The following is a 23,133-nucleotide window of genomic DNA, read 5'->3' on the forward strand; positions in this document are numbered from 1 at the left end:
GGTATCTCCATTCCTCTTCCATCCTCATCCTCTCAATACTCAGGCAGCACCACGTTCCCATTGGTCCATCCCCAGGACGAGAGGACTCCATTAGCTCACCATGCAGAGAGATTCACGTTCCCATTGGCTCATCATTACACAGACGTGAGGACAGTCTTCCCATTGGCTCATCAGACTGAGAGGATGGGACATACACTGAACTATCATTGGAATGAGGGGACAGATTTCCAATTGGCTCATCACCAAACAGATGAAAGGTTTCTATTGGCTCATCACAGGGAGAGGACTGGTGGTCCATCGCTTATGGGACAGAATGTGTCTCCCCTTTTCTCGAATCAGTGAATGTCAGAGGCAAACATTTATACACACACACACAGCTCTATGGCTCTGCTGATTACTACTGGGCAGGGTATGCAACAGAATCAGCACAAAGACATTCCAATCATGACTCAATGTGCACGTTTAAAATTTTTTTTTTTTACAGGTTATTGCAACATATCTCAGTGAAATTGATGAGTTTCTGTTTTTAAAAGTATTTTCAGTAATAAAAAAATAATTTGTATTAGTTGTTATTAGTCCTATGTTGATATCCCCTCTGAATTGTACCATGTCATAATCTCTGAAGATTTGAGTGACTACCATTTTTAGGCAGGAGAGGGCGACAGAGTCCTATGGATACATTATTTCTCTCACTGCCAGACAAGTTAATCAGCTTGTTTGAGGGATTCAGTTTGAGCGATCACAGAATAACTAATCTTGATCACATAATGCAAAGTTATTTTGGATGCAAGGTGCTTTGTAGATCAGTGATTCTGCGCAGCCTGACTGCAATGCAATCCATCTCCAACACACACAATCTCTCTGAGAGAAAGAGGAATGGTGACAGTGCAGTGGGATATCTATTTTCTGTCAGTGCTCAGCATCTCCACCAGAAAGAGTCAATCAATCAATCATCTTATTATTTATAAAGCCCTTTTTACATCAGCAGATGTCACAAAGTGCTATACAGAAACCCAGCCTAAAACCCCAAACAGCAAGCAATGCAGATGTAGAAGCATGGTGGCTAGGAAAAACTCCCTAGAAAGGCAGCAACCTAGGAAGAAACCTAGAGAGGAACCAGGCTCTGAGGGGTGGCCAGTCCCCTTCTGGCTGTGCCGGGTGGAGATTATAACAGTACATGGCCATTAAGGCCAGATTTTTCTCCAAGATGTTCAAATGTTCATAGATGACCAGCAGGGTCAAATAATAATCACAGTGGTTGTAGAGGTTGCAACAGGTCAGTACATCAGGAGTAAATGTGACTTGGGTTTTCATAGCCGGGCATTTAGAGGTTGACATAGCAGGTGCAGTAGAGAGAGAGAGTTGAAAACAGCAGGTCTGGGACAAGGTAGCACATACGGTGAACAGGTCAGGGTTCCAAGCTGCAGGCAGAAGAGTGGAAACTGGAGCAGCAGCACAACCAGGTGGACTGGGGACAGCAAGGAGTCATCAGACCAGGTAGTCCTGAGGCATGGTCCTAGGGCTCAGGTCCTCCGGGATGGGAGGGAGAGAGGGAGAGAGAGAGAATTAGAGGGAGGATACTTAAATTCACACAGGACACCGGATAAGACAGGAGAATAACACCAGATAAAACAGACTGACCCTAGCCCACTGGCACATAGACTGTTGCAGCATAGATACTGGAGGCTGAGACAGGGGGGTCAGGAGACACTGTGGCCCTGGGGCCCAGACTAAGGTATCCCTGGGGCCCAGGCTAAGGTATCCCTGGGGGCCCAGACTTAGGTATCCCTGGGGCCCAGACTAAGGTATCCCTGGGGGCCCAGACTAAGGTATCTCTGGGGCCCAGGCTAACATATCCCTGGGGGCCCAGAATAAGGTATCTCTGGGGGCCCAGGCTAAGGTATCCCTGGGGCCCAGGCTAACATATCCCTGGGGCCCAGACTAACATATCCATGGGGGCCCAGACTATGGTATCCCTGGGGCCCAGACTAAGGTACAGTGAGGGAAAAAAGTATTTGATCCCCTGCTGATTTTGTACGTTTGCTCACTGACAAAGACATGATCAGTCTATAATTTTAATGGTAGGTTTATTTGAACAGTGAGAGACAGAATAACAACAAAACAATCCAGAAAAATGCATGTCAAAAATGTTATAAATTGATTAGCATTTTAATGAGGGAAATAAGTATTTGTCCCCCTCTCAATCAGAAAGATTTCTGGCTCCCAGGTGTCTTTTTATACAGGTAACGAGCTGAGATTAGGAGCACACTCTTAAAGGGAGTGCTCCTAATCTCAGCTTGTTACCTGTATAAAAGACACCTGTCCACAGAAGCAATCAATCAATCAGATTTCAAATTCTCCATCATGGCCAAGACCAAAGAGCTCTCCAAGGATGTCAGGGACAAAATTGTAGACCTACACAAGGCTGTAATGGGCTACAAGACCATCGCCAAGCAGCTTGGTGAGAAGGTGACAACAGTTGGTGTGATTATTTGCAAATGGAAGAAACACAAAATAACTGTAAATCTCCCTTGGCCTGGGGCTCCATGCAAGATCTCACCTCGTGGAGTTGCAATGATCATGAGAACGGTAAGGAATCAGCCCAGAACTACACGGGAGGATCTTGTCAATGATCTCAAGGCAGCTGGGACCATAGTCACCAAGAAAACAATTGGTAACACACTACGCCGTGAAGGACTGAAATCCTGCCACGCCCGCAAGGTCCGCCTGCTCAAGAAAGCACATATACAGGGCCGTCTGAAGTTTGCCAATGAACATCTGATTGATTCAGAGGAGAACTGGGTGAAAGTGTTGTAGTCAGATGAGACCAAAATCGAGCTCTTTGGCATCAATTTAACTCGCCGTGTTTGGAGGAGGAGGAATGCTGCCTATGACCCCAAGAACACCATCCCCACCATCAAACATGGAGGGGGAAACATTATGCTTTGGGGGTGTTTTTCTGCTAAGGGGACAGGACAACTTCACCGCATCAAAGGGACGATGGACGGAGCCATGTAACGTCAAATCTTGGGTGAGAACCTCCTTCCCTCAGCCAGGGCATTGAAAATGGGTTGTGGATGAGTATTCCAGCATGACAATGACCCAAAACACACGTCCAAGGCAACAAAGGAGTGGCTCAAGAAGAAGCACATTAAGGTCCTGGAGTGGCCTAGCCAGTCTCCAGACCTTAACCCCATAGAAAATCTGTGGAGGGAGCCTCGAAACCTTAATGACTTGGAGAAGATCTGCAAAGAGGAGTGGGACAAAATCCCTCCTGAGATGTGTGCAAACCTGGTGGCCAACTACAAGAAACGTCTGACCTCTGTGATTGCCAACAAGGGTTTTGCCACCAAGTACTAAGTCACGTTTTGCAGAGGGGTCAAATACTTATTTCCCTCATTAAAATGCAAATCAATTTATAACATTTTTGACATGCATTTTTCTGGATTTTTTTGTTGTTATTCTGTCTCTCACTGTTCAAATAAACCTACCATTAAAATTATAGGCTAATCATATCTTTGTCAGTGGGCAAACGTACAAAATCAGCAGACTACGGTATCCCTGGGGGCCAAGACTACTGTATACCCTGGTGCCCCAGACTAAGGTATCCCCGGGGCCCAGACTAAGGTATACCCGGGGCCCAGACAAAGGTATACCCTGGGGCCCAGACTAAGGTTTCCCTGGGGGCCCAGACTAAGGTATACCTGGGGGCCAGACTACAGTATCCCTGGGGGCCAAGACTATGGTATACTCTGGGGCCCAGTCTACGGTATTCCATGGGGCTCAGACTAAGGTATACCATGTGACCCAGACTAAGGTACCCCTGGGGCCCAGACTAAGGTATCCCTGGGGGACAAGTCTATGGTATACCCTGGGGCCCAGATTACGGTATGAATGTCTGTTGCTTTGACTCAGTTGTTACAACAGTGATTATGCTAATCAAGGTCCTAGTGAGCAGCTAATTGGTAGAGTCAGGTGGGTTAAATTAGCATTGGAGCGAGAGTCTGAAGGAGGGTAGTTCTACAGGAGGAAGGTTGGGCACCTCTGCTGTACTGCATCCCCTCAACTGGAACCGTGAACCAAAATTAAATGGTCCAGAGGATGAGTTTCCCAAACACTCAAAGCCAAGAGACCTTTGTAGTTCCGTGACGTTTTCCTGTGGCTCTTTTTAAATGAATCTTTCCTCGATTACCCATACCCTGAATGAATTGCGGTTGAGTAGGCGAGGAAAGGCCTGAAGAATGGCAGAAAGACAAGCTGAGATAGAGCCATTAGCTCAGAGAGCGATCTAGGTTCAGTTTTTGAGATGGCCTTCTCTTGTTGGCTTTGGAAGGGAGCACGCATACTTCAGCACGGTGACTGAGCAGGATCAACACACAAACACAACACAGGGTCTGAGCATAACCTCCATAGCACTACTTATATATTTCTGAGGTCACTGCAACAAGCTTTTAAATGCCATAAATCATCATGGTTGATTGTTTGATTAAGGTTATTAGAAGAGGATGACATTGTCTTTACAATGTTGCTCTTGCTTTTCGGAATAGTTCAGCGCAAGGTTCACAAATTCCTTTTTCGAATGCTTTCCCACTAAGATTTTTCCAATGGGTTTTTTCCAGTGGTGGAAAAAGTACCCAATTGTCATACTTGAGTAAAAGTAAATATACCTTAATAGAAAATGACTCAAGTAAAAGTGAAAGTCACCCAGTAAAATACTACTTGAGTAAAAGTCTAAAAGTATTTAGTTTTAAATGTGCTTAAGTATCAAAAGTAAATGTAATTGCTAAAATATACTTAAATATCAAAAGTAAAAGTAAAAGTATACATTATTTAAAATTCCTTATATTAAGCAAACCAGATGGCACCATTTTCTTGTGTTATAATTTTTTTATGGATAGCCAGGGGCACACTCCAATACTCAGACATAATTTACGAACAAAGCATGTGTGTTTAGTGAGTCTGCCAGATCAGAGGCAGTAGGAATGACCAGGGATGTTCTCTTGATAAGTGTGTGAATTTGACAATTTCCCTGTCCTGCTAAGCATGCAAAATGTAACGAGTACTTTTGGGTGTCAGGGAAAATGTATGGAGTAAAAAGTACATTATTTTCTTTAGGAATGTAGTGACGTAAAAGTAAAAGTTGCCAAAAATATGAATAGTAAAGTAAAGTACAGATACCGCAAAAAACTACTGAAGTAGTACTTTAAAGTATTTTTACTTAAGTACTTTACACCACTGTGTATTTCCCCAACAGACAAATATTTTAAATCGACTTCAATTCAAGAAGCACCAAACATGACCTAATGACTGTCGGGCTGTTAGTCCGGCAAAAGCGGGGAAGTGAGTTATTTCACGTCCTGTTACCGCTGCGATGAGGCACAAAGCCTTGGGGCTGGTTTGTGACAAGCCACCGCGAATGAGGCTGAGGTCAGCGCTGACAGGTCGGCCATTTCTCCTCAGCACCGAGGAGTCATGTAGCAAATGAGAACTCCACATGACAGAGGAAGCATGCCACAGTGTCTAGTGTTGCCCAAACGCAGTGTAAGCGTCAACTGAACATCTCTAGTGTTGCCCTAACATTATGTAAGCGTTAACCAAATGTTTCTGCTCATCTTCTGGTCAGGAACCTGGCCATGGTGGACAGTGGCCATCCAAAACCAATAGACTGAGGTCTTATTGATATGATTGACATGGGAAGTGGGAAGATAATACCCAGTCTAAGAACTTGACCCAGAGTAAACTTAACTGGGTTCATTTAGTCTGACAATGTGTTGAAAATCCCATTTGAATAACATGAATTACTAAAGCTACTGTACTGAGTATCTTGAATTGTGTTGAGAGCGTATGCGTTGCAGAAAACTGTATTGCTGCAAGAGTCTTTGTCTGAAGGTTTACTTTAGGAGAGAGTGCTTGGCACACACACACACACACACACACACACACACACACACACACACACACACACACACACACACACACACACACACACACAGTATGAAAAGAGTGAAACAAGCTCTAATTTACACTGTAAATGTATTATTAAAATGTGAATATAATAAAATCATATAGTTTATAATATGAAGACCCAACCCGACCCTTTAAAAATAGCAGCTGTTATAGAGTTTACAGTATACAAGTTTATAAACAGAGTGACCATATATGAGTAAAATACTACGTAAATAAGACATTGGAAGTGGAAAATAGTATTTTACACACACTACTTTACATCCTATTTACATAACAGTAAAATACACTCACAGCTCTCTGCGCCAATTCTATAGTACACTATTGATTCCTGACCACCTAAAAAAAGGCACTGAACAGGCCAAATACTGTGACATAGGTTAAACTACAAACTGAATATTTTAGGATGTAGAAATTGGATGAAATTATAAGTCTTCTTAGGGGCCCAGCAAGAATAGAAATGTTCAGTTTGAAGTGATCATTAGTTGTCATACATACACATCTGCTTTCTGTGATTATAAAAAGGATTTCATGACTGATTTTCAGCACTGAAAGAAAACTATTATTACATTCTCCAATGTCATTACACTTACTGCATGTCAGTATTGTTCAAAGAAAAATGACTGACAAAGTGGTATGTTTTGGAACACAAGCCATACTTTTCATGTAATCCGTATTGCCATTCAGTGTACCTCCAATAATAATGATTGACACACTGAGTTTAGAACATGTATCAAATAAAAAGCCGCTATAACCTTTACTTCCTCTATTAGCGAGACGTGTCGCTTTGTCGACGTCAATCGCTGGCGCCTTCTCACAAGGGCCAGATGTATACAAATAAATAAATAGACTGCACACTATGTTCTAATCCGTTTAAATATAAAACACAGAGAGTAGAGAGGAAGCAACTCCACTGACGTCTGGTGTGAGCGAGCCAAGGAAAGGCCCAGATCTATAAGACCTATTAAATAACACAGAGTGCCAGAAATACACTCAATAAGAAACTTCTAAATGTTCTGAACTCTGACCACATAACACACATGCAGCCCACCAGGGGCTAGTGTAGAGTTCCCTCCAAAACTGGAGACATGTTAGCCATGTAGGCTAACTGCTAATGTTTGGCTAAGTAACTGTTAGCATTAGCATTAGTTAGGCAACAGTTACTGAACAGTCTTTCCAAAAACAACCACTTGGTGAATGGTGAGAGTTACAACCTCTAGCTAGAGGTTGTTTCTAGACAGGTTTTAACTCTCACCATTCACCAAGTGGTAACTTCTAAATGACTGAACTTTTAGCCATTCCATCATGTGGCCTCAACGTGACCCAGTAGCCACGGATCGTACCAAGTCCTGTCTGGATCCCTTCTCGCATGACTCTGGTTTTGGTTCTGACCAAATTCAAGTATTTTCCAGGAGACAATACTGAGTCATCCATACCATTCCTATTGTCTTGTGGATGCAGTGAGAGAACGAATCAATTCATCCCTCTTTATGGCTTAAGAGTATTCATATATTTCACTCACAAAAATGAACTGTCCATGTGCCAGAAACTATTGTTTAGAAATGTTATTAAAGCTAACGTCTCAATCACACCGACAGCGTCAATGCGTTTTGGTACACCAGAAGTACATTCATTTCCAATGGAATGCTGCGTCTGCCTTGCAGCATTGCGTTGCAGAGGCAGTTGCAGTGCATTCTGTGTGGTGCATATGTTGGATTTATCGACCGTATGTGTCAAACTGTATGCGTAGACGGCTTGACAGAAATGGTAGCAGAAGGTGAATGTTGACCTTTTGTTGCACACAATCCAGATGATGCTGCGTACTATTTTGCGCAATGACGCTATCGGTGTGATCAAGGCATAACAACCTGGTCCTGCATTAACCATTTGCATATTATAAAAATCCTTCATATCCTTTTCAGCCTCTCTGAACATGTCCTTGTATTCCCAGCCTCTGAACGTCCCAAAATATCTTTCCTTCATTCATGGTGTTTTTTCCCTCCAGAAACGGAGGCGACGTCCAGCCACGAAGCCCCAAAATGGCTGCTTCCCATAAAGTCAGTTTCCACATTCTTACATCTCCCAACGGTCTTGTTAGTTAGGCATCCTCTGTTGGAGAGATCATTCCCCATCCTCCCGGCTTGTGGTACAGTCCTAAATATTCCACCCCTCCTCTTACAGTGCTGTAGTACAGTCCTGAATGCTCCACCCCTCCTCTTGCAGGCTAGTGGTACAGTCCTGAATGCTCCACCCCTCCTCTTGCAGGCTTGTGGTGCAGTCCTGAATGGAGCGGTTTGGTCGGTGCTTCTTCCAGTAGTTTTTCCTCCAACCTGGAGTAGTGTATGAAGACTTTGTGGATCCACCCCGAGTAGTAGGCCACATTGACGAAGATGGCGGGCCGCCGGGCCAGGGCACAGCCTCGGCCGTGGATGCTCACGCCCACAATTACTTTGCTCTCCCGCTCCTGGCACACCAACGGGCCACCGTAGTCTCTCTGTGAGGGACGAACCAAGTGCAGGTTAGCGTGGTGCTTATGCAGCCAATCAAAAGGCATTATGATAGATTTACGAATAGCTTGAAGTAATAATTGAGTCATGTGATGTCGAGTCAATGCATGTTTCAGATGATGTAGAGTAATGTATATGAAGCTCACCTCACACACTCCCTGGTCTTTCCTGCCCCCGGCACACACTTTGCTGTCAGAGACCGGCATGTTTTTGTCGTGGAGCTCAGAACACCTGTTGTTACTGACCATGGGCAGACTCACAGCTTTCAGTGCCCCCTCATATCCTGTCCCTGGACAGGAAGTAGCCGGAAATAAAGCAGGAAACAGTCAGTCTACTGTTCAAACACCATTTCACCATATTCCAAACCTATAGCCCTAGACAACATGTTTGTCTATATGGTGTCATTGTGGGGGACTTTATTCACACATTCAACACATGATATCCTAAGGTCTCTTTTCCTACAATATCATGGATCTCTTGATCCAATACCCCCCCCCCCCCCCCCCTTGCTCAATTGGTATCAAGGGAACCTTGTACCTAACGTGTGCCAGGAATACGTTCTCCACACCATTACACTACCCCCACCAGCCTGTACCATTGACACCAGGCAGGATGGGGCCATGGACTCATGCTGCTTATGCCAAAACCTGACTGCCATCAGCATGATGCAACAGGAACCTGGATTCGTCGGACCAGGCAATGTTTTTCCACTACTCAATTGTCCAGTTTTGGTGATCGTGTGCCCACTGGAGACGCTTCTTCTTGTTTTTAGCTGATAGGAATGGAACCCGTTGTAGTTGTCTGCTGCAATAAGCCCATCCGTGAAAAGGACCGACGAGTTGTGCATTCCGAGATGCCGTTCTGCACACCACTGTTCTACTGCACTGTTATTTGTCTGTTTGTGGCCCGCCTGTTAGCGTGCATGATTCTTGCCATTCTCATTCGATCTCTCATCAACAAGCTGTTTTCGCCCACAGGACTGCCGCTGACTGGATTATTTTGTTTGTCGCACCATTCTCGCTAAACCCTGGACACTGTCATGTGTGAAAAGCCCAGGAGGCCGGCCGTTTCTGAGACACTGAAATCGGCACACCTGGCACCGACAATCATACCATGCTCAAAGTTGCTTAGGTCACTCATTTTGGCCATTCTAATGTTCAATCGAACAGTAACTGAATGCTTCGATGCCTGTCTGCCTGCTTTATATAGCAAGCCAAAGCCACGTGACTCACTGTCTGTAGGAGCAAACCATTTTCGTGAACAGGGTGGTGTACCTAATAAACTGGCCACTCAGTGTATATATATATATATAATACATAAGACACCACACAGGGATAAGACATAACATAGGGATAGTCATGTAGGGCAGTACCTTTGGTCTCTCCCCAGCCGTACATGAGACAGTTGGTTCCGTCTGTGATCCCACAGCCTGCTACTGGGAGCTGGATGGTGAAGGCATGCTCAGACAGAGGGGCAGGCCTAGGGGTGGACACATAAACACAGTGAGGATACACACACGTGAATGAATGAATGAATAAATAAATGGTTGCTGTGCCTACAATGCATGATTGAGAATGAATGAACGAATGAATGAATGGATGAATTGATGGATTAATTACACTTTTTTATTTATTTTACCCTTATTTTACCAGGTAAGTAAAATGGCTGACTGACTGACTCACTGAATGAATGAATGCTGTTCTTACTTGGCCAGTTTGAGCAGGGCCAGGTTGGATCCCTCTGGGCCACAGACCACGTGTGCGATGCGGAGCCTGGGATGGTCTGAGGATGAGTTGAGGTGAAGGAGGCCCACCTGTACACTGTACTCACTCAGGTCTGGAACACTGAGGACCACAGAGACTACTGTCAGAAACATTACATATAGGGTTGACCACACATTGACCAGTCAGTGTAACCTGAACATGGTATAAGCAGTATAAGCTGAACATTATACATAAGAAAAGATTAGCCACAGCTTGTGTAAACACTATAATATATAATAATAATAATAATAATAATATAATACAATACAGTAAAATACAGTATTGCAGTATTCTATTCTATTCTCTGTATGAACAACACTTAACATAACACTTATCATTGGCCACATACTTGACCACAGCTACCAGCATCACTAAACCGACAATAGACTACAGAAAGCCTCAGCATACACTCTACACACTCACTAAATCTGGCTCCTCAACTAACTGTGTTAAATGACCCACATACAGCACATCGCATAGTCAGCAACAAGCTACTGGACTAATGCTGATGCCAATGACCACAGTCTTGATGGAAGCAAGGTTCTGTAATGTCGGCATGAGGAGTACAGCTAAACCACTCACTACTGGAATACCAAGCATGAACGATAAGAATGCATTAGGAGTTTTACACAGTCTAGATGGGGAGGAAACAGTCCAGGTCTTATCTGATTGACAGACTAATCTTAAAGTTGGACTTCTGCGCTTAAGCCTTTTTTGTTATCTGTGGATGAGGCCTGGCTTGATTTGTTGCCAAAATGTCTCTCAAACAACTATGAAGTAATTGTAAGTTCACTGATAAAAGCTTCTTCTAAATGACCCTCTTATTACAGTGTGTCATCACAAGGCACAGGAGTTTTCCTGACCATAATATTATTTACCACAGACACTGTTACTTTGTAAAGCGTCTTTGGGTCCTTGAAAAGCACTCTACAAATTACATGTTTTTATTATTATTATTATTACTTGCCAATTCTTTGTTATAGCCTATTACTAGGGCTCAACATTTTCCTGACTGACTGACTGCCTGTCTGACTGACAAAAAAAACTCCTGGCCCAACCTCATATTTCTGGTGTACTATAGCACCAAAAACGAACAAAAATCTATTGAAAAACTGGGTCAAAAGCAAAACCATAATCTAAAGCCCATACATACATTAACACACTACATAGGTCAAGGAGCTTTTCTTTCAAACTGCTATTGCAGATCTGGACACAGTGACATGGTACGGGCCCAGAAGCTAAACAGATCTGTAGAGGCTGGAGCATCCTGGGCCATATCTCAGCTCTGCTGGGGCAGAGGGGCTGTCACTAGCCCTATCATAAACAGGATATGGGCAGGCTGCATCTTCACTTAGAATGAGAATGGGGAAAAGAGAAGATGGGAAGAGGGAGAGAGGGAGAGGAAGGGGGAGAGAGAGAAGGAGGGAGATGGGAAGAGAGAGGGGTAGGGAGGGAGGGAGGGTGGGAGATAGTCAGATAGAGGGAGAAAGAGAGAGACAGATAGAGGGAGATAGAGATATAGAGAGATAGTCAGATAGAGAGATATAGAGAGATAGAGATAGATAGAGATAGAGAGATAGTCAGATAGAGGGAGAAAGAGAGAGACAGATAGAGGGAGATAGAGATATAGAGATATAGTCAGATAGAGAGAGATAGAGAGATAGAGAGATAGAAAGATAGTCAGATAGAGGGAGATAGAGGGAGATAGAGAGAGTCAGATTGAGGGAGACAGAGGGAGATAGAGACCGACAGGGGGATGGAGAGAGTAGTAGGGAGAGGAAAAGACGGAGGCAGAGTAGGAGGAAGAATTAGAAACTGATAGAGAAGCAGAGAGAGCGTATTATATAGACACCCCAAGTAATTTCTTTTTTTTTCTCTCCCCAATTTCATGATATTACGATCTTGTCTCATCGCTGCAACTCCCCAACGGGCTTGGGAGAGGCGAAGGTCGAGTCATGCGTCCTCCGAAACATGACCCGCCAAGCCGCATTTCTTAACACCCGCTCACTTAACCCAGAAGCCAGCTGCACCAATGTGTCGGAGGAAACACTGTTCAACTGACGACCGAGTCAGCCTGCAGGTCGCCCGGCCCGCCACAAGGAGTCGCTAGAGTGCGATGAGCCAAGTAAAGCCCCCCCGGCCAAACTCTCCCCTAACCCAGACGACGTTGGGCCAATTGTGCACCACCCTATGGGACTCTGGTCACGGCCGGTAATGACACAGCCTGGGATTGAACCCCAGGCTGTTGTTAGTGACGCCGCAACACTGCGATGCAGTGACTTAGACCGCTGCGCCACTCGGGAGGCTGACCAGGTCTTTGTTTGAACTCTGTTTCCATTCAACCCTTGCTCTCCTCTTTACACCTCTTCTTCTCCCTATGCCTCCTACTGTCTCTCACCTCTGCTTTGAACGAGGGAAAAAATAATGTGAGATAAAGATGGATGGAGAGATTACCAGGAGGAGAAGCACTGTTGATCCGTCAGCACCCATTCCTCTCGGATCAGCGAGCCACCGCACCAGTGAGTGTTCCTGGGTAGGGAACACAGGACACCATGATAGGCTTAGTCCTATACTCTATGGATGCTGTTTGTACTGTAGCCTACTCTTAATAAAAAATAAAGGTGTTTTATTGTCACACAGGTGCAGTGAAATGTGTTGTTTTACAGGGTCAGCTATAGTAGTAAAGCACCCTAGAGAAAATGTGGGTTAGGTGCCTTGCTCAATGACACATCAACAGACTTTTCACATTGACAGCTCAGGTATTTGAACCAGCAACCTTTCGGTTACCAGCCCAACATTCTAACCACTAGGATACCTGTTGCCTTCTTCCATCCATGTCAAGTCATACAGTCAAACCTTGCGGTCTACCTCAATGTCTGGACATTGTTTCATAATGAGTGTGGATGTGTCTCAAATGACACCATATTCCGTATTTAGTGCACTGCTTTTGACCAGGGCCCAAGAGCTCTGGTCAAAAGTAGTGCAAATAGGATGCCATGTGGGACGAAACTTGTAAGGAGTAGATCGATCGTTATCCTGCTTCAATAATAGAAAAGTTGGCATACACACAGAGCAGAGATCACCAAACGGTTGATCGCGATCGACTGGTCCAGGGCCGGACTGGGACAAGAATTCAGCTCTGGCATTTTATCCACACCAGCCCACATCACTGCGCACACCACCAACTCAGCCCAGCCTTGCACACACACCACATCCCCACACATACACCCTACACCCTGACCCTACACACCCTACTTAGACACAGGCAGTAGTGCTGACACATATGTAAAAACACCACTGGAGATACAGCTCACCACTATAACTGTTCCTCTGTCTGGAGATACAACTCACCACTATAACTGTTCCTCTGTCTGGAGATACAACTCACCACTATAACTGTTCCTCTGTCTGGAGATATAACTCACCACTATAACTGTTCCTCTGTCTGGAGATACAACACACCACTATAACTGTTCCTCTGTCTGGAGATACAACACACCACTATAACTGTTCCTCTGTCTGGAGATACAGCTCACCACTATAACTGTTCCTCTGTCTGGAGATATAACTCACCACTATAACTGTTCCTCTGTCTGGAGATACAACACACCACTATAACTGTTCCTCTGTCTGGAGATACAACACACCACTATAACTGTTCCTCTGTCTGGAGATACAGCTCACCACTATAACTGTTCCTCTGTCTGGAGATACAACACACCACTATAACTGTTCCTCTGTCTGGAGATACAGCTCACCACTATAACTGTTCCTCTGTCTGGAGATACAACACACCACTATAACTGTGCCTCTGCTCCAGCCATTTGGTTACCCTCCCTGTTGTGTCTGTCTGTCTGTCTGTCTGTCTGTCTGCTTAAGCCTCATAAGTTATAAAAGAAAAGCTAACGACTTAGGCTATTTTGGAAATTAGTGCCTGTCATATGTGTTCCCCTGAATCAAAACCTACCATAAGTGTTAATTACTAAAGAGCACCAGACTAACATTTTCCCCTTGTGTCAGCCCATGATTTGATCAGTAATCATCTTATGAAGTCATTTATAGTGCTTTATTAACAAGTGTAATAAATAGACTACTGCGGTATTCAAAAAATAAGTTGTTTCATTTAACATATCCCAAGCAGAAATGCATGACTCATGATATTTTGATGTGTAACCTAATCCAGTGACTGACATGAATTTTGGGTTGACAATTAGACTATAGTTGCTATATTTTACTGTCGAAATAGGACTCCAGAGTTTCCTGATTAAATTGTTTCAATAGAGATGAATTACATACACTTAGAAAAAAGGTGCTTTCTAGAACCTAAAAGGGTTATTTGGCTGTCCCCATAGGAGAACCCTTTGAAAAACCCTTTTTGGTTCCAGGTAGAACCTTTTTCGGTTCCATGTAGAACCCTTTCCACAGAGGGTGCTACATGGAACCCAAAATGGTTCTACCTGGAACTAAGAGTGTATTTATGTGCACTAACTAATATAATATGCTAATTAAGTTGGGGTTCAACATCTGAGGAAGTGGAAACTCAAAGGACATTAACTAGATTGCTAACTCTAAATATAATACCCATTGCTAGTAGCTATGTATTCATCCAACAGTAAATTTAGTGTCCTAATAAAACTTTGCAATTGTAGGCTACTACCTATGAGACCTATAGGCCTATGCCCTCAGAATGGCCAGTGTGCATTTCACGCATGCCGCTCCATATCTTAAAGCCATATCATATCTTGGTTGTAGAATTGTTGCTATTAAGCTGAATAGAGAGTTGAGAAATAAAATTGATAACTCCAGAAAGCTGAGACCCTCCTCTCTTCGACAGGGACAAAGGGACAAAGCTTCTAAAGCTGTGTTTTTTTTCTGCAATTGCATTTTTAAATGTTATATGATCAGAACACATTTTTCTCTCCAGCGCATGGGGGAGAGGAGAGTGGCTCGCTCATCACAGCAAAACAGGCACAGGGCAGACACTTTCATTACAGGAATCATGAGGATAATGTAATGCACTTAACTGTTTGACCAAATGAGTGAGGTGACAATGTAGAATGTGTTCTTGCTACGTTTACAGGCACCATTTTCGTTTTTTACAATCCATGATCTTGGCTGTCTACCTCATGGTTTCCCAAACTCGATCCTGGGGCACGTTTTGGTTTTTGCACAGCTGGTTCAAATAATCACAGCTTCATGATGAGTTGGTTATTTGAATCAGTTGTGTAGTGCTAGGGGGGGCCCCAGGACCGAGTTTGGGAAACCCTGGTCTAGCTGATGACAGAGTTGGAGCAGGTCTCTTTGCTGATGCCGCGTTTGACTTTGAATGTGAGTTTGCGTGACCTCAGCTCAGCCTATCAGAAAACAATTTCTTTGTTTGTTTTTCATACTTTTTCATACTTTTTTCATAGATACACCACATAAAACACATGGTAATGTTAAGACTTTTATACAACAAAGTTCAGTACACTCTTAGAAAAAAAGGTGCCATCTTTTTGGTTCCAGGTAGAACCCTTTTGGTTCCAGGTATAACCCTTTGGTTCCAGGTAGAACCCAAAGGGGATGTACCTGGAACCAAAAAGGGTTCTACCTGGAACCAAAAAGGGTGCTCCTATGGGGACAGCTGAAGAACCCTTTTGGAACCCTTTTTTCTAAGAGTGTACAGCTGTGTTCTAGCACAAACATAGGGCTGCCAAAACGAATACACTTTAAGGACTTCATCTTCAGAGCAATAACAAAATGGCACTTTGCTGAAAAGTGTTTAGCATAAAATGATATAGTGGGAGCACTTGTTTGCCTTGCAACTGACAGAAGACTCAAAGTAGGAGTATCATGCTTATGTGATGAGTCACTTGGCCTGAGACCTCAATGCCTAGACTTCAGCTCAGCTGGCTAACCTAAGACTTATGTTAGCTCCCATCGCAAATGCCTTTTAGCTCAGTTGGCTAACACTGTCCAGCACAAGAGACCTAGGTTCAAACCCAGGTCAGTCACACATTCAGTAGTGATGTTCCTGTGCAGATACTTACCCTTTCTGGATGCTGACAACCCAGCTACCATCTTTAGCCTTGTGGACCTGGGCTCCTCCAACGATCCGGGTGGTCTTGTGGATGAAGCAGGATGGCTTGGACACGAGAGAGATGCCTTGGGGTAAGAAAAAAGACAACTCATCTGGGTTAGACTCTGGGGAAATAGTTTAACTTGCTATCATTACTAATGAAGAGAGTATGCTTGGTCCAGGTTTAATTATATTGAATGGCAGCGGGAGTGATCAGTTATCCAGCCAAGCATGAACTCAGGTAATAAATAAACTGTACAGCTATAAGAGAAAGTTAGGAACAGAGGGAGAAAGACAGAGAGAGAGGAAAGGGGAGGGAGATAGAGAGAAAGAGGGAGCGAGAGCGAGAGCGAAAGAGAGAAAGAAAGAGAGAGTGAGAGAGAGAGAAAGATAAATAAATAGTAAGGTGAATAGTATGCAAGAAAATGCAAAATTAATACGACACTCACTTCTTGGGTGGGCAGAGATGTTTGGAGACTTATCACCTGAAGCAAAACAATTCAACAATTCAACACACGGACCTCACAAAGACATTATATTTCACATGAACCCACTCAACATTAACATACAAAGCATGCAACCTCAAACTCAACTCCCCTCTACAAAACTATTCCTACCATTTCGTCCTAGCTCAACTTATCTCTGCATCTATCTGCATTTCAGTTGGGCGGCCATATTGAATTGAACCTACAGCAAATACATTTCCTCCTGCCGAGCTCCCAAAAACTTCAAAAGATATAACCGCAAGGACACTAGAAAGAGCTCCCCATCAATGTGAACCTATTACAGTCCGCCTAAGATGATACAGGGTACAACAAAAACAAATCACTAAACTCTGAATAACTGAATGCAAATAATAAAATCAGTCTGGATGAGATTCGACATCTGTTTGGAGTTTGAGCGTGTCACATTCTGTGCCAGTTAGCTAAGCGAAGCCACTGCACTAAGTCATAACATAACTGTAACAAGTGATGTGAGTGAGTGAAGCTTTGCAGCAAATTTCAGCAAACGCTGATGTTGGATATGTCGTTAAACTACATCATTCATTGTAGTATTACAAATGTGCAATAATCATGTCAACGGAAACATCACAAACAAAGCGATAACTGTATTACTCATGGAACTAAGCTCATTGCTGTGTTGTTGATGTCCCATAAGATTGATTGAACAACACTATGAGAGCTATGAGTGTTGCTAGACTCAATAATTTTCACTGTACTTTTATACAATGACATTCAGTAAAGCTAAATGTAATTGAAGATGAGGCATCATCTGATGATTGGGCCGCTGATGAGACCTACTGGGTCGGAACTCAGGTCTTCTGTGCACGACAAGACTATGTTAACTGTCTGAGCTAAAGCCTAGGCACTAGCTCAGGGAGCTAACACAAGTCTTCAGGTCTCATACGAGATTACTCACCACACGATTATGGCTGACTCAACCATTTCCGTTATCGATTACTTGAGATGTAGGGTAGATGTAGGGTAGATGTAGGGTAGATGTAAGGTAGATTTAGGGTAGATGTAGGGTAGATGTAGGGTAGATGTAGGGTAGATGTAGGGTAGATGTAGGGTATATGTAGGGTAGATGTAGGGTAGATGTAGGGTAGATGTAGGGTGTATAGGGGATGAGACAAAGATTGGATGAAGACAGTTTTTTTTTAATTCTTACAGCGTTTGAGCTTGCAGTAATCCCATGGGATGGAGGAGTCTGTAGTGTGACACCAGGGGCCGTGCTTATCCTTGTCTGGATTCCTGCACAAGTTCCTCTCCAGACCCACACTGGATTCTCCACTGGAAAACACAACATATATGAGGACACATGCATAAGCACATACACACAAAGACACATACTGTAGATACACATATACTGTACAAAGGCGCACACACACACACACACACACACACACACACACACACACACACACATACACACACACATACAGTAAAGAGGCCAACGCGCACACACACATACATACACACAGAAAAGTCTGACACCCTAACTTTGTTCAGGTTGGAAACTTTGACTCAGCTTTTACTATAGGGGCAGTGAATCCCCAGAGTTCCAGCTATGCAGAGGCCTTACAAGGAAGCAAAGCAGAGTTTTGTGAAGAGTGCTCTGGGGAATATGAAAGTATGCACTCCCAGTATTCACCACGGTTCAGACAAGGAAGAAGCTACAGACTCAACTCAAAGATACAGTTCGAACACTGTAAACGTGGACTCAAGATCTGGTCGTATACTTCACTGCACATAGACTAAACCGAGCCTAAACAGATGCCTTCAGTAGTCTTGTTGAAACAGCAATTCCAATCCATCAGTTTCATACATTCAAAATAATTGGAATATCTTTAGATATGATCCAATTTGTTGGAGGGCTTGGGTCAGGATTGACTGGTACCCTCAGAAAAACAAAATGTGAGGAGAGGGGGCAACCGATTTGTCAGCCAGTGTGAAGATAATTTAACTTCCCCTGCCAATGTTAAACAAGCCATAACCTTTTCGCCGTTTTTCTGTGCTGACCCCTTGACCTTGTGCGAGGGGCAGACTCGCTGGCTGCGGGCCACATGAGGGAAGCTGATTGGCTTTGATCTGCTGGGCCGAGAAAGCACTTCCTGGGGTCACGGGTCAGCTCTGGCACATGTCCATCTGTCGCTGCCATTTTGGCTTTTAAAATTCCTTTAAATTAAGTAATTCTAGCAGCCAGGTCCAACGTTAGCTACGGTACTTTTGCATGGGGGCACACGGACGTGGAGAGACTAGGCGCCCCTCCAGGGTGGCTTGTTCTGGAAGTACTGTAAGGCTTCCTCTCTGTCAGCTAGACAAATAATAGCAGGCCTAGGACTGACCCGGGTGGGGCCCCTGATTTCCTCTCGTTGTTTGTTTTCACGGCTTAGCTTTGTTCATTTACAAGGGGATTTTCACTAAGCGACGGGAAATACCTCATCAATAAACAGTTAATCGAAAAAGCCAGAACATTTTTTTTTAATGTTAAAGAAACTTTCCCATAAATTGCTTGAACCCATAGTTTTACTTTTTCTCATGTGATTATGGATTGAGGGGTGAGTTCCAGTTTTGTGTGGCTGGTAAGTGTGTGTGACGTATGAGGTTTACTGTACCTGTTGCTATGATTTTCCCACAGTGCGCAGGGAATTCCTGATCTGGTCTTGGATAAATTGCCTGTGTAATTCCCTCCATTGTCCTCATAACAATCTGGGACAGAGAGAGATAGAGAGAAGGAGAAAATAAAACCCTGAATAGTCTAAAACTGACCCTAAATATGGCTTATTGATATTACCATCTTCAGTCTCTCTCACTCTCTCTCACAGACATGCATGCACGCACACAGCTATACCCACAATGTAGAACAAAAGATGTTGATTCAACGTAAAATTTTAAGGCAACCAGCTGCAATAGGATAGTTAGTTGTTGAGCAAAACTCACAATCCTATTGCAGCTGGTTGCCTTAAAATTGTACATTGAATCAATACTTTTTTTTGGTGTGTACAGTCATGGTCAAAAGTTTTGAGAATGACACAAATGGAATGCTTGTAATTATACTTCAGTATACCATAGTAACATCTGACAAAAAATATCTAAAAACACTGAAGTAGCAAACTTTGTGAAGACCAATACTTGTGTCATTCTCAAAACTTTTGACCACGACTGTAGGTCCACTGAGAGACAACATTCTGATATTGATGCTGTCGTAAAATAGGCACATTGAAACTGGGCTCGATTTGTGGTTTGGATCAATTTAACATGTTGGGCCACTCTATAATTGGTGGTTCCCAAATGCAATAAGAAAGCAAGGAAGATTTCTCCCCCATTTCGGCTGTTGTTAAGTAGAACCAGAGAGGTACCTGTAGTGACCAAAACACTCTCTCTCCTCCAGAAATGTGTGGTCTTTTGAAATGCAAAGCATAGAAACATATGAGAGAGAGAGAATTCCAGCGAAGGTTGAATTGCTGGCTGACGATTTTTTGTTTCTTTTTGTAATTTGATGAAAAGGAATTTGCACCCAAACCCAAACCCAAACCCACACCAGCGATCACAGTGCATTCACAATATATTGCCACTGGAGTTTTGAGGTCAATTGCAAATACAGTATGTAACAGCAATACACCCGATTACACCACATATGTAGTCATTCATATAGCATACAGTATATTGTTTAAACATCTGTACCATGCAAAATTATACTTTTTTTGCTGTTTAAAGTGAACATACTGCATGTGGATTTTTGTAAATTCATATTATTCTTCATGTACATTATTCTGTCTATTTACTCTGTTTACTGTGGGAGTACCATAACACAAAATCTAATTCCGGGCAAATGTACTAGGCGAATAAAGGCGATTGTGATTCTCATGTAGTGTATGGGGCCAGTGTGCTGTGCGGTGTTATGTCTCAGTAGAATCAACACAATAGTCCTTACATAAAAGTCGTTGGGTGCCAGGTTAGAAGAGCATGTCAACTGGAAAAGGAAACTGTGTCTCACCTTCTGTGTCGATGCTCTCTGTCTCACACCGGGGTATATTGGTGCAGAAGGCTAGTCTCTGGTTAGGATCTGTAGTGAAGCACCATGGGATCTCTGCACCATCTGGGTTCCGACAGTAGTTCTCTCTCAGATCTCTGTGATGGTAGCAAGAGAGAGATATGTACACACTGGTTAAATAGCTGCTTCCCAAGTGGACATACGCAATAATATGACTGTATGTGTTTATTCCCTATATTTCTCGTACCAGTGACAGAAACAAAAGAAAACCCATGTGGGTATTGAATGACATCATCACTCACTTGCACTTGTAGTTCTGCGGGCTGTAGGAGTGGTTATGGGGGAACTGGGAGTCCCAGCGTTGACATGTGACGCCCGACGGCGTGACGCTCACATTACCGCGGTAACTCTGTCCCTGCTCCCTGAAACACGACGATGTAGCGTCCACATCAGAGTCATTACCTGGTTCTGAGACGGAGAGTGCGAGGAGAAGAGGGAAGGTGAGAGAGAGAGGGATAAAAACAGAGAGATGGGGGTGGGTACAGGGACAAGAGAGAGAGACAGAGAGTAAGAGAGAGAAACAGAGGATTTAGGATGAGAGATGAGCAATAGATAAGATGAGGGGAGATGGATAGAGAGAAAGAATAATGTAAAGGGGATGAGAGGGGTGAAACGAGACAGAGAAGGTAGGAGGGAGAGAGAGAGAGAGAGAGAGAGAGAGAGAGAGAGAGAGAGAGAGAGAGAGAGAGAGAGAGAGAGAGAGAGAGAGAGAGAGAGAGAGAGAGAGAGAGAGAGAGAGGAAGGAAGGAAGGAAGGAAGGAAGGAAGGAAGGAAGGAAGGAAGGAAGGAAGGAAGGAAGGAAGGAAGGAAGGAAGGAAGGAAGGAAGGAAGGAAGGAAGGAAGGAAGGAAGGAAGGAAGGAAGGAAGGAAGGAAGGAGGGAGGGAGGGAGGGAGAAAGAAAAGGGGGAGAGGGAGAGGGAGAGGGAGAGGGGAAAAGAAAGATGCATCTCAGAGAATGGGTCATGTTTAGCCTAGAGACAAATTATCCTAAACAGTCAGTACAGATATATGATCTTAATTTGACCAGCATTGTTGAAGCAAAAGTCCTGTTTAGTCCATAATGTCGCTTGATCGGTGGTTAGGCTATTAGCTGGATAAAAGTAAACTACATGAAAAGTGCAATACTGTTAATATACCGTGTGTGCGTATTTTCAGTGAATTTATGTAAATCACGAACCTCTGCATTTTCTGAAGTGCAGGAAAATTCTCAGCAACATAAGAGTGATCAAATTAACATCCTATATCTGTAGTACTGTATGGTCAATAATCTCTCTATTTATCCAAAACCACGAGACATAGTGAAACGAACACTACAACAGACCTCAGACTTACAGTTTGAGACTAGTGGGAATGGGCTTTAGCCAACTCTTCTATTTTTATCATGCCATTTAATGAACGAACACAGAGAGTAGTAGGCTAATTGCACAAACAGACTGGACAGCCAGGGTAGGTTATAGGGTATTGGGTATCCTATATCTGAGGGTCAGGAAAAAGTGGGTATAAAAATTTGAGTATCTGATATCCGACAGATTTTTGGGGGAGTTTAGATGAGTTTAGTTTGTGTATCTAGTATCTTTATTTAGTTAAGTACTAAAATACTTAAGTCCTTTTCAAACATAGTGCTCAAAGATCTACAAAAGGCTACAAAAGGGGAATATCTACTATCTAGCATCTGCGAATCCCCTCTATCCTATACTGTCCTGGCCTCATTCATGGTGTACAGTGTCCCATATCAGTTTTTGGCAGGAGGAACATGCATGTGTGGGTTGAGCCTAGCTAGATCCATATAGCTTGGGTAGCTTGGCCTCTTACATGTGTGACCGTAAGGGTGGGTTACTATAACGAAGGCCTGATGTGGTGCTCACCGCCAAGCCAAACAACCCTGCATTCAGCCCGCTTAACAAGGCTTCCTGGCCCTCCGGCCTCCAAAAAAACTATCCCAAACATCTCTTTTTCATGTTACAGTGTACAGGGACGGATTTGTCGGAATTTCTGCAACCCCTCCGGATTTGTGGGATTTGTGTTTCTATACCGTTTGATAAACGAGCCGCGGACAGACCAAAAGAGGAGGAAGGGAATGTTTGGAGAGGGAGAAAGAAAAGAAGGAGGATGTTCTTTTTGCTTGATGTAATGCATGCCGGCATCTAACGTCGGGTCACCTGGTTTATCTACAGGTTAGGCAGTGCAGAATCCATCTGGACAAATTATTTTCTACTCCCTGGTTGTAAATCATGGTCCTCAGCCGGGCGGGGCCGTTGGCTCAAGGTCAACATCCCTTTGGATG

General features: G+C 43.7%; 1 protein-coding gene across 3 annotated transcripts in view; it reads right to left on the reverse strand.

The window, feature by feature from the left end:
* Positions 1–6,016: 6,016 nt before the first annotated feature.
* hgfa (hepatocyte growth factor a) overlaps positions 6,017–23,133 on the reverse strand; it is a 33,300-nt gene continuing 16,183 nt past the window's right edge. The window contains exons 8-18 of one of the 3 annotated variants that reach the window (XM_084161751.1): positions 21,092–21,257; positions 20,793–20,926; positions 19,411–19,504; positions 17,964–18,085; positions 16,742–16,777; positions 16,264–16,378; positions 12,689–12,763; positions 10,178–10,315; positions 9,844–9,950; positions 8,618–8,760; positions 6,017–8,458 (exon numbers count right to left, since the gene is read on the reverse strand). In XM_084161751.1, coding sequence (XP_084017877.1) covers positions 8,189–8,458; positions 8,618–8,760; positions 9,844–9,950; positions 10,178–10,315; positions 12,689–12,763; positions 16,264–16,378; positions 16,742–16,777; positions 17,964–18,085; positions 19,411–19,504; positions 20,793–20,926; positions 21,092–21,257 — 1,400 coding nt within the window. In that variant the 3' untranslated portion in view covers positions 6,017–8,188. The remainder of the gene's footprint in view (positions 8,459–8,617; positions 8,761–9,843; positions 9,951–10,177; positions 10,316–12,688; positions 12,764–16,263; positions 16,379–16,741; positions 16,778–17,963; positions 18,086–19,410; positions 19,505–20,792; positions 20,927–21,091; positions 21,258–23,133) is intronic. The other 2 variants (XM_084161752.1, XM_084161753.1) reach the window with 2 other exon arrangements.

Source organism: Coregonus lavaretus, assembly GCF_964263955.1.
Source record: "Coregonus lavaretus genome assembly, chromosome: 5".
Taxonomy (NCBI): domain Eukaryota; kingdom Metazoa; phylum Chordata; class Actinopteri; order Salmoniformes; family Salmonidae; genus Coregonus; species Coregonus lavaretus.